At 45.5% G+C, this 12246-nt stretch overlaps 1 protein-coding gene across 6 annotated transcripts in view; it reads left to right on the forward strand.

The window, feature by feature from the left end:
• The first annotated feature begins 2274 nt into the window (after nt 1–2274).
• Nucleotides 2275–12246, forward strand: part of CDK13 (cyclin dependent kinase 13) — a 47802-nt gene continuing 37830 nt past the window's right edge. For all 6 annotated transcript variants that reach the window (XM_080338644.1, XM_080338647.1, XM_080338648.1 and 3 more), the window contains exon 1: nt 2275–3630. In XM_080338644.1, the coding sequence (XP_080194770.1) occupies nt 2414–3630 (1217 nt within the window). In that variant the 5' untranslated portion in view covers nt 2275–2413. The remainder of the gene's footprint in view (nt 3631–12246) is intronic.

A 12246-nucleotide genomic window follows, 5' to 3' on the forward strand; every position in this document is an offset into this window, starting at 1 on the left:
GGTCATCTTATCAGCTCCAGAGTGCAATGTCTCAAAAAACACGCAGCTAAATTCAGAAAAGTGCAGTTACTTAGAAGGTACTTAGAAGAACTTAGTTGAAAGGAAAATTCACTAAAAGAGAACCGGTCTTGAACAAAACCAGGATAGGCAGAATGAAATTCCTGCTACACTGCTCATGCATATGATCTGAATGGGGCAGGTACAGGGCTATGACAGAGTATTTTTTTGCTTGACTATACCTTTATAAATATAAATCTAAATGGATACTGAAGAGAAGCTGCTAAATTTATGTATACTGTGATTAAGTTACAAAAGACATAACCATCACTAACAAATTGACATGAGATAAATGCTTTTTGAGTACCTGCGAAACAAGGGGATATTTTTCAAGTTTTAGATCCTTCTGCATGACAAGAGGGAGACAGAAGATTAAGTAATACACTGTTTAGAAGCAGAGTGCTTAGTTTATATTTAACTAATAATTAACAGAACTAAGTAAGAAACTAAACAATTTTAACTAACATCATCAATTATTTCTTAGTATAGATGTATGTCAAATTTTTCAAAACCTGTGATGTGTATGTAATAATTATGTGAATATAAGCAATGCAAGAGCATCCACCCTTTGGAGCACTTATGGAGGGTGACCCCCAGCGCTGATAAAATAAAGAATGACGCTTAACAGTATAGTTGACTCTGCTGTTTATTTCTTCGTTTCAATGGGTATAGATTACAGAATGTCAGGGATTGGACTGGACCTCAGAAGATCATCTAGTCCAATCCCCCTGCCGGAGCAGGAACACCCAGATGAGGTTACACAGGAAGGTGTCCAGGCGGGTTTTGAATGTCTGCAGAGGAGACTCCACAACCCCCCTGGGCAGCCTGTTCCAGTGCTCTGGCACCCTCACTCTGAAGAAGTTTCTTCTCATATTTAAGTGGAACCTCCTGTCTTCCAGTTTGCATCCATTGCCCCTTGTCCTGTCATTGGTTGTCACCGAGAAGAGCCTGGCTCCATCGTCGTCACACTCACCCTTTACATATTTATAAACATTAATAAGTCCGCCCCTCAGTCTCCTCTTCTCCAAGCTAAACAGACACAGCTCCTTCAGCTTTTCATAAATAAAGTACACATCTTGCACGACAGCGATGTTAAACGGAGCCCTGCCGCAACACCACTGGGCGGCAGGGCTGCCGTGCCCACACATCCGCCGCTGTGGAAGAGACGCGGGGGCGCCGATACCTCGGGCCGCCCCTCCGCCCTGTACTCCGCGGCGGAGCGCCCCGAGATCCGCGGTCCCTCAGTGGAGAAACAGCACCCGCTGCCCGGGGCGCCTCGTTCACCGCCCCCCTTCGCTCCCCACCCCATCCGAGCGGCCCCACCGCTCCAGCTCCGGCCTGCAGAGCGCGTCGGGGCGGGCAGAGCGAGAGGAGCCCCAGCAGAGGGAGCAGCCGCCGTTACGAGAGCTCCGCTCCGCTGGGCCGGATGAGACCCCTGACCCCCGCGCCCGGAAGCGCCCCCTCCCTCCGCCCGCGGGGCGAGCGCGGCGCGGCGACCGCGAGAAGCGTCATCTCGCGAGAGCCTCCCGGGAGGATGCCCGGGGGGCGGGAGGTGCCAGTTCTCGCGAGAGGGGGGCGGTGCTCCTCGCTCCGGGCATGCGGGACAGGGCGCGGGCCCGCGCGCGATTGGCGGGGCGCGGCCCCCACCTCCGCCGCCGGCCCCGCGCATGCGCCGCGCGCCACCGGGCCGTGTCCCCGGTGCGTGTGTATGCGTGTGTCAGCCGCGCGCAGCGCAGAGGCCGCGCGAGCGCTCCCGGCTGCCGGCGACTCGGGACCGGGCACCTGGGACGCACCGGGCAGGGTAAGCGGGCTCGGGGCCAGCGCAGGGCCGCGCGCCGCCTCGGACACCCCGCCCGCGGGCGGCCCGGCACGGCCTGACCCCGCCGCCCGGCCGGGAAGCAGGCGAGGGAGGAAGCGGCGGCCCCGCGGCCCGCGCTCGGCGTTCGCACCCCCGCGCAGCGCCGCCCGGCGCCGGACGAGGCAGCCGCGGCCTGGGATGGAGTGAGCAGGCCGCCGCCAGGAGACACTTCCGCGTTGCGGGAGACCGCGCCGGGTCCGCGGGAGGCTCCCGCCGCACCGGCCAGCGCCCGCCTCTCGCCACGACCCCGAGCCCAGCCCGGACGCGGGCGGCGCGACCCCCTATGTGGCGGTGCGGCCCCATGTGAGGCGGCGCGGCCGGGCGGGCTGCGAGGCGGGCCGGGCCCCGGGAGCGAGGGAACGAGCGGGGCCCCGGTGCCGGCCGGGGGGTGTCCCCGTGTGTCTGCGCGGCGCCGGGTCTCCATGGCGCCGGCAGCGCCCTGAGAGCGGCGGCGGCGGCGGATTCCCTAGGCCGCGTCCTCGGCCGTGAGTGAGCTCGATGCCGAGCACCTCGGACGCGGCGGCCGGCGGGAGCGGGGGAAGCCGGGGCTGGGGGAGCGGCGGCGGCAGCAGCTCGGCGGTGGAGGCGGCGGCCGACAAGAAGCGGCTGCATCACCGCAGACGGAAGCGCTTCGCGGCCCAGCCGCAGCCTCCCCCCCCGCCGCCGGCCCCTCACCCGCTGCTCTTCCCGCTCCTGCAGCCGCCCCTTCTGCAGCCCCCACTCCTGCAGCCGCCGCTGCCGCCGCAGTCCCTGCTCTTCCTGGCGGCCACCGGCGCCTCCTCCTGCTGCGGGGACGGGGGGGAGCGGAAGCGGCCGCGGGGCAAGCGGCGCACGGGCTCCCGGCACAAGCGGCGGCGGGGCCGCGGGGGCGGTGGCGGCGGCGGGACCCAGGAGGCGGAGAAGCGGCGCGGTAGCGCGGGGCTGAGCACTCTGGTGGAGGAATACGACGACGTGAGCTCCCAGTCCGAAGGGCTGGTGGGCGGCGGCGGCGCGGCCGGCGGCGGCGCGGGCAGCGGCGGGGGGAGCCCGGCCTCCTCTTCGGGCGGTGGCGGTGGGACCCAGCGACAAAGGGGCGAGGCGGAGCGGAGCAGCCGGTCCCGCCGGGAGCACCGCGGCAGCAGCGGCCGCTCCAAGGAGCGGCACCGGGAGCACCGCCGGCGGGGGGAGGAGAAGGCGCAGCAGGAGGGGGCGTCCGCGGGCCGCGGGGGAGCCGAGGCCTCCTCGTCCTCCTCCAAGTCCCGCAGCCGCCACAATCACAGCGGAGGCCAGGACCGGGAGGGACTCAAGAGCAGCAGCGGCGGCGGCAGCGACGGCCGCAGGAAGGGCTCGCTCACCTCACCTGGCAGCGGCAGGAAAGAGCGGGAGAGCAAAGCGCACCGGAGCTGGACTAAAGCGGCCAAGGAGCCGCCATCGGCTTACAAGGACCCGCCGAAGGCCTACAGAGATGACAAGCCTGAACCCAAGGCCTACCGGCGACAGCGCTCATCCCCCAGCCCCGGCCGGGATGACAGCCCCCCGCTGCATCGCTCCTCGCAGAGCCAGCGGAGCCGCAAGTCGCTCAGCCCGGTGGGCGGCCGCTCGCCCCTCAGTCCCTACAGTCGCCGCCGCTCCCCCAGCTACAGCCGGCATAGTTCCTATGAGCGTGGCGGGGATGTCTCACCCAGCCCCTACAGCAGTTGGCGCCGATCAAGGAGTCCCTACAGCCCCGTTATCCGGTGAGTCCGGGCACGGTGGGCGGAGGGAGGGAAGGAGGGACAACGGGGATGAGGGGGGGGATCGGTGTGTGGAGGAGGGGAGTTGTCGCTGGGGCTGGGCTGGAGGGCAGGCCCGAGAGGCTTGCATTTAGCAACAAAAGCTCTCCTTCTTGCCCTCTTGCTGCCAGATAGCTGGGGTGGGGGGAAGGGGAGTGGGACACGTACAAAGATCTTCCTGTCCTGTCTGGGGGACAAAGCGAGACGCAGGTGCCTGTAACAGTTCTGTGGCTTGTTTATGGGAGACCACCTATCTGGAAAAAGGCTTTTTAAGTATTAAAGGGAATGAGAACATTTCCAGATCAGAATGAATGAAAATACTTCTTGGAGGACAAGTTTCCTGAAGGACTGGATTTGGTTTTTAAATCTTTGCTTACAAAGTGTAGAGATTCTCAGATACATTCTTATGTATCCTATTCCCCTGATGAAAGGATACGTGTTAAATATATTTGTGTTTGATTTAATGCCTACTAATCTGAAGAGCAAACAAGCTGGCAGACAATTTGTGTTACAAGTGTTTCTTGTTCTTTTTAGAGGTCTCTAGAAAGACTTAGATTTTCTGTTTTGCTAGGAAAAGGAGCTAACATCAAGTTTTTTTTAAACTGTCTTTTGTGCTTTACACAACATATGAAAGTGTATGTAATTGCTTTTCCTGGTGATATTATATACTTCTATATGTTTGATAAGTACTTGTAAATAATTTTTGTTACTGTTAGTGGGAGCTTAGAATATAAAGGTCAGCGTTGCTGTGACTTTTTATATTATATATGGAGAGGCAACATGGGCTGTATCTCTCTAAGCAGACACAAACTGTGTTGCAGAATTAAAGCTCTTGAAATACTTAAAGCTGAAGCAAAACCACTGGGTATTGAAAGTATTTGCTTAGTGGGTATTTGTAAGTGAAGATATTTATTTCCCACATTGGTATCTTACCGTTGCCTCGTTGCTTATAGGCTTACTTAAATCCACATCTGGACTTCAGTTTTAAATATATCATGTGATTTGCCATTCCACTGGCAAATACCTGGTGGCTTGTCTGAGAACTGTTCCCTGGTATTTCCAATGAGCACTTTTTGTGGGTTACCATTTGGGGTATCTCATAGTGTATTCAATGAGGATGCTGAAGCCATTCCTGTTTCGCTGTCTGTTGGTCAGGTTTGCTGTCCTGGGTGCGCATCAAATGCTGTTTAAAGAGCAAAGTAACAAAACTGTGTCCTACTTTGTTCAGAGGGATAGAACAAAGATGCCTTTGGAAAAAAAATAGTGATTGTTTTAAGGTATGGTTACATGGCATAATTTTGTAAACAATAGGGTGTTTCAAGCAGAAAACACTGTGAGTGCTCTGAAAAGCAGCACATTGTCATTGTTCTGTGAGAGCCTGTTAGGAGTGGTTAAGGATACTCTTTCAAGATTATTTGTATCATAGAATAGTGAGAATAATATTTGCATGGTTTGATTTAAATGTGCTATGAATCAGATTGTTTTCTGTAGATGCTTGTATCCTGGAATAAGAAAGCTACTAATGGTGAACAAAATCGTATATGCTAGGTTTGCACTTAGGAATTAGCTGTATGAGTCAGATTAATGATCCAGTTAGTTTAGGATCCTTATTTACCCACTGGCTGATAGGGCTGTAGTGGAAGGTACAGGAAGTCTCGTATAGGGGACAGTTACAGAATAAAGATTCGTAGGAGTGTTGTGTTTCTTTTTTTTCTGTTATTGGACCTGTGATTTGAAGCATGAGAGTTTAAATCTCCTGATTTTTATATTCTCTCAGTGGTGTGTAAATCTTTCTTGAGCTGCAGATCGGTTCCTAGGAGTTAGCTTTGTTGCTTCACACATTCCTTCCTCCAGTTAGATTGTAATTTGCATTTCATCTTTAAATGTATACAGATAAATTACTTTGTTAACAAATGCAGGTTGTCAGGTTTACTAGAGAGAGATTAGAATGGCCAGTGAAGAGTTTGCTATATGTGGAAAGCAAGATCCGTCTGTCGTAATGTGACATTCATTGTAAAAATGTCATTTTCACAGAAAAGGAAAGAAACCAAAGTGTGAAGATAAGCTCAGTTGTTCATAATGTTCACCTCGTATGGAGAAACCCAGGCTGGTGTATCTTTGCTCCCATACAGCTATTATGCATTATGTGTATTGCAGTGGCAGTAAGGAAATAAAGATGGGAGGCATTTATACATTGTTTTAACTGTTCAAAACTGTGTCATAATCAGTTTTTGTGCTTCACTCTGTGATACTGCATCTATAACACTGAAAATTTTTTGTTGTGCTGTTTAGATCATGGTATAGTGGCCTTAGACTTGATAGAATGTTATGGTTTCATGAAGGCAACAGCTTCTTACTGCACCTGTTGTCTTCATCTGGATGATTTAAAGACTTAATTCTGGGCTTGTATCCAGCTGTAATGGTATCAAGACAGTAAGAAATTTGTGTGTGACTGAGCATTCCAGGCTGCAAGTCTTTTTGCTCTTTTCATTCTGTATCTCATATATGTAACTTCTATGATGTTATATAAATTACCTAATTATTTTGGTATGTAGAAATTGAGAATGAAGTGGTTCTAGCATGTTTGGAAAACTCACGTGTCTAGAGTGTTGATTTTTTCATATAGGTCTCTGAGCTGCTTAGGGAGAAACTTCTAGTAAACAGGTGGAGAGAAACAAGTGAAGTCAGCTTCACTTGTTTGAATCCCTGGTTTTCTCAAGCTGCAACAACAGTGCAGTTGTTGTGAGTTGACTTTTGAATTGCAGTAGTGACTCTGACTGCTGTCTTTTGGTGATGTTGCCTGGATATGGGTTCTGAAGAGAAGCAAAGACACTAGATATGCGTTCCACATTTGGAAAATGCTCTTTGAATGGTAGGCTAATTACCTTTTCCATTATAACAGCAGTAGGTGTCTGTTTTGGGCAAAACTGATTGTGTGAGCTGTTTCCACTTGTTGGAAAAAACTACTTGCTACTGGTGGATTTGTATTACCATATTTTCTTGTGGATAGTAACACAGCTGTTCTAAAGTAGTACATGCGCATTTTCAAAACGGAAATTCTTCCATAATACTAAAAGTATGAGGTATTTATTTCTCTACTGATAAAATGACCAGATTAAAAAAAAATCGCTAAGAAAAAAAGAGGAGAGGGGGAAAAAAGGGGGAAAGAAAACCTCATGGCTGACAAAATAAGCTTTCACAGTCTGTCTTTGGAAACTGGTTTAGGATGAAACTGTAGGAAGAGAGGAACTATTTTTTATAACTTCAGTCAGGTCATATGCTATGTGATCACACATTTAATTCAGTTAGTTGTATAGATGAGTAATCATATTTTTCCAAATTTGGGTACACCTACCTATCTGCCTAGATTAAAGTTAAGTGGGTGGGGCACTACTAGCCTAGTACTACTGTGTGCGTGGATGTCGCTTGTAGGAAAAATATGAGATTGCTTTTCTTGTTGGTACTCTTAGCTGTAGCTAGTCCATAGTAGTGAGGCTCTGCAAAATATGGATTATTTATGTACAAAACCAAAACAAGCATAGGGAAAATGGTGAAATGGTAAAATACATAAATGCATATTTAGCTAGTAACTGCCTACTTCATCGAGAAGACGCTGTTTCATATGCTGATATAAAATTAAAAAACAAACAGACTCTGAATCCAGTATTTGTGCTACTTTTGGACTTAAAAGGTTAAGAAAGATTTTCAATTTTTTTTTCCCCCCTTGTTTGGTGAAAATAGTTGTAGGTTTTGTTAGTTTGTGTGGTGTTTTTTGTTGTTTGTTGTTGTTGTGTGGTTTGTTTTGTTTTACATAAAGCTCTCTAATCTTGTTTAGTACAACTGTATTTTACAGAATTTGAAATGTGAAACTCTTAAATTCTCACTGTTTGGAATATTTTAAGTTTTCCGGTGCGTATTGAGGCTCTTGCTGTAGTACATATTGTGAATTTATTAAGATATGTTTTGTTAATTGGCAGTGGACTTTGCCTTTTGCCCAACCATGTTGATGTGCCTTTCATTTTCCTCATCACACTGCTTCTTTCCTTGTTGTGGGAACAGATCTCATTTGAAAAAAACGACTTTTTTATGTGTTTAGAACATTGCACCTGAGTTGGCTTCTTGCTGGTTGATTTCTTTGTAGGCAGAGTTCTCATCTGAAAATATAGGGTTATAAAGCAGATTTAAGAAAAATAAAATTAATGTCAGAACTTTTCAGTATTCCAGTACTGTATGTGTTGGACACCCTTTTAAAGATTTACAGTTTGAATTGGTAAGGCAAGTTATGTAGTCTTCCTGCACAAAGCAGCTGAATAGGTGGTTGGTTGTAAAGCTGCTTACAATATAACCTTCAACTAGGGGCTAGAGAAAATAAATAAAACTAATTAATTATAAGGTATCAAGTGAGAGAGCACTATTAATGTTATGGCTTAAAGAAATTAATTACACTCTAGCCTGCTAGTGCAACACGGAAAAGCTATACTATGAACCGTTTTGTCATGGTGGTTTGTGTTACTGAGTGATTATAAATGTCTTGGAAGATCTGCAGTGAAGCCAATTGATTAAATTTAGGTCTCCTTTTTCAAATACACTGTGACCTTAGCATGCAGGGGAAGATGGCCGTGCTTAGTCAGTACTGCAGTGGTGGTTAATAAAAAAGAGCTGGGCTATAGTTGAGTGCTTTAACCTCCTTTGGTCTGTTCAGTTTCTTGTTTTTCCACTTTTATTCTTATGAATCCCTTTGTTTTGTGTCTTGTCAAAAAGTTACTGACAATGAGTTCCCTTGTTCAACTCTGTAGGCACTGATATATTCAGAGTATAGTATTGTTTGTGCTTAGGTAACACATGTAGCTGACTGCTAGCACGTTGGATTTAGCTTGCTCCTAAAGCGGCTAAGAAGAAAAGAGGTTTTCAAGTTTACAAACGTGAGAAGATAACACATGACTGTTCTGATTTGTCAATAAAATGTAATGCCTTTTGTGTTTGTGTGTGTGTTAAAATTAAGGGAGGATTGGAATTGGAAAGAAAGAAGCACCTTGGAAAGTAGCATGACAAGAAAAAACATGCAAGCTGAGTAAGACCCCTATTCCTGAAATCTGCCATGTTTAACACTATAATTTTTCTTTCCTTTCTGCTTTCAAATATCGAGATGGTAAAATATAGCACTTCAAGCTTTCAGTTACTATTTGGAATTATATCGTTCCGTGCTTGAGAATATAAGTGATAATACAGCAGTAGACCTTTGTTGTTGTTAAATTCATTAATAAATCTCCTGTTTGGTAATTGATAAGTTAACCAGTGAAGTGTAATACAATGTTGCATTTTGAAAAGGGGGAACATTGTAATAGTTTTGAAACTTGTAACTAATGATACTTTGATGTCTTAAGTAGGTGTTTGTGCAGTTAATAAGTACATTTTATTAAGCAGAGAAAAAAGTGGATGGTGTTTTGTTCAATGAAATCTGGCGTGCTAGGTAAAAGAAAGGCATTCTTTTTGTTGCTCTAAAAAATGGAGGAAAGCAGCGTTGAGTTTTGATTGAGTTGACTTGCTTACTAGTGCTTTTTTCCTCTGTCCATTTCTTTAAATCTGCCTCTTATATGTGTTTTGCAGATAATATCTTGATTTTTTTTTTCCAATTTCATTTTATAGCTAGACATAACATTATGTAATTACTTCAATTTCCCTTTGCAGCTAATCTAGTTGTGCTTCTAGTATCCTTTGTTGCTGTCTCCAGGGAAGAAAAAAAAAAAGCTTTATAAAAATAACTTCTTAGTTCTAATGCAGGCTAGCCATGCTGATAGTTATGGGGTTTTTGGCAAATCAGTTTTCTTTTGGGGGGTTTGTTTCCCCCCCTCTCCCATGTATAAAAACCTATTAAAATTTGTATATGGTTCAGAAGTTATTTTATGAATGTCATGAAGTCTGACAGATTTCCATTCTGTAGGGATATAGAGCTGTGTGAAATGAATTCAAGGTGCTTGTAGAAGACTGTTAATGGATAGGCATAGCAAAGGTGCTTGTAAATCAGGCAGAAATTCTGGGAAGAAGCATCAGAAGAAACTTACCTGGAACAGTGACTTCTCTATAGTCTCTCCCTGTGTGTGTTACCAGCAGATGTTGGTGCATTTGGTTTGGGAGGTTTGGATGTGGCCCTTGGCTTTAGTACACTGATCTCTCCAGGCTTGGGAAGAAAAGGTCCAGATTGTTTTGTTGGATTTGTTTGCCATTTGCAACACTTTTCTGTGCAGTCATAGCCACTGTTCTTTTGTTCCCATTTATTCCTAACTGAAGACAAAATAATTGGTGGCAAATGAATGTCAGATAATGTCATTTTATATATGTTCGTATGTATGTATATATGTTAATCTATGCTTATATATGTTCGTATGCATGCACACACATTTAACCAAAATCTGTTGGAAGATTTATAGAGTACTGCGTATTTCAGATATCCTGATTTTTCTTTTTTTTTCAAGATCCCATTAAAATATTAGTGTCCTGTTAAACTGCAGACACTGGCTATTGTGTGAGCCCATTTCTGTACTGCAGTGACTTCATCTTTTATGTCAAATGAGTGTTAGCTCTGAACAGAGTGAGTTGGCTGGTTTTGTTATGTATAAGGCAGTATTCTTCCACTCTCAGAGTTCTGTATACAGTCTGAGGGAAAGCTTGTAATTGTCCATAGTTTTGTTTTCATGGCATTTTTATAGATGGAAATATGTACATAAGTTTTGTCTAGCATGGAAGATTTTCTTGGGACTTTTGAACCGATGAAAGACAGTGATAGTTGAATATTTGAAAATATCATTAGGCTTATGAAAACACCAGATTTCATAGTTGTAACTTGAATCACTAGCACTTTGACAAAGCTGCCTTTTACTTAAGATTCAGCTTTTGTCTGTTTAGTTGCAAGTGTTAATGTTTTCGGTGTAAGTCCCTTGGGTCTAGTCCGGTGGACAAGGTACAGCAAGGGATTCTTGCAAAGGTCTTTGAGATGCCAAAAGAAGTTCTAGTTTATTATTAACACAGACATGCATTATGTAACACAACTTCCTCCCTCCCACCCCGACATAAAAATAAATAAAAACTTTTGGAAAAATTAAACCAGTGCATAAATTATACTCAGTCAACTGGAACAGGTTCCTCAGGGAGGCAGTCACAGCCTCGAGCCTGACAGTGTTCAAGAAGAGACTGGACAACACCCTCAGACACATGGTGTGAACTGTGGGGTTGTCATATGCAGGGACAGGAGTTGGACTCAATGATCCTTGTGGGTCCCTTCCAACTCAGGACATTCTGTGATTTCACAACAAATATCATAACTAGGCTACTATAATTTTCATCTGGTGCTAAGGGCTGTAGTTTGTACTGGAACTGAAACTTGTGTGCATGTGTATTTCTCTTTCCCACATGGGTGAAATTCTGACATGAGAAAGTTACGCTATTGTTATTTGGGGTGTGAAACCTGGGGTGGAGAATGTTGGGTTTTTGCTGAGCTTGTATAAATCCATGTTCATATCCGAGACTCTCTTGATGAATGCTGGTAAAATATGTACATCAAACCACTATCAATGTTTGGCTTCCTTTTGTTTGTTTTTGAAGAAGGTGTAAAGACTTAGGTTATTTTTGTCCCAGCTTTTCAAAACTTCCTCTTCCCTATCAAGTTATGGTAGCTGGTCAGGTGAACATTTGAACAGATTTTCTCATTTCATCCTTAGTAGTGATCTAAATGAATCTGTTTTATTTTGAAACAAAGTGGAACAGAAATCTATCTTATGATCAGGCATGGTGTCTCAGCAACTGTAGTGTTTTAAGGTGCTGCCCTCTTCCCAAGTGCATGTGGAATTACATCCATATTTCTGTTTGTGACATAGATTAACTTTCTTTATATTAGGCACCTTTGGAAAAACAAAACAAAACACAAATCCTAGACAACCCAGAAGTTGTACTTATGAAAGAAATACAACTGGGTTTGAGACCTTTAGAGTGTGTTTTAAGTTTAGTACAGGTTGCAATGAGGTCCTTGTGGTGGAGGTTGTGTTCTACAGGTAACTGGAGTGACTGTCAGTTTAAAATAGTTGATCTAGGTTCAAAACATGCAAGCACATGTTTTCCAAGACAGGTCAGTGACATCCTTGCAAATTATGTACCATTTAGAGAAGTCAGTTTAGGACTGGTGGGCCTTATTATCTTGATGTTAGAGAAATATAATTATACTGATTCTACAGCTGGTACAGATCTGTAGCAGTATACCTCTGCTTGAGATAAAAATTCCTTTCAAAAAGTAAGGTAACAGTGTGAGGAGAGCTCTGGCCTAGAATTTGAAGGGTACGTACTGTCTGGATAGTCTCAACCATCCTTTTCCTTCCCATTACCCCATCATAACTATGTACAGAAAAGTATAGCACTTTTTTGCTTTTACTCCAGTTTGGCCAGGACTCTGAAAATTTTCTATGGGATTTAGTACTTAGATTTCCAAAGTAAAAATGAGAAAAATAACTTTACTGACATGTTTCATAGTGGAGCAGAAGTGAGTTTTCAAGGGAATTTTTCGTTGATACTATGTTTTTATTTGGTTTTTAA

This window comes from Nesoenas mayeri, assembly GCF_963082525.1.
Source record: "Nesoenas mayeri genome assembly, chromosome: 2".
Classification (NCBI taxonomy): domain Eukaryota; kingdom Metazoa; phylum Chordata; class Aves; order Columbiformes; family Columbidae; genus Nesoenas; species Nesoenas mayeri.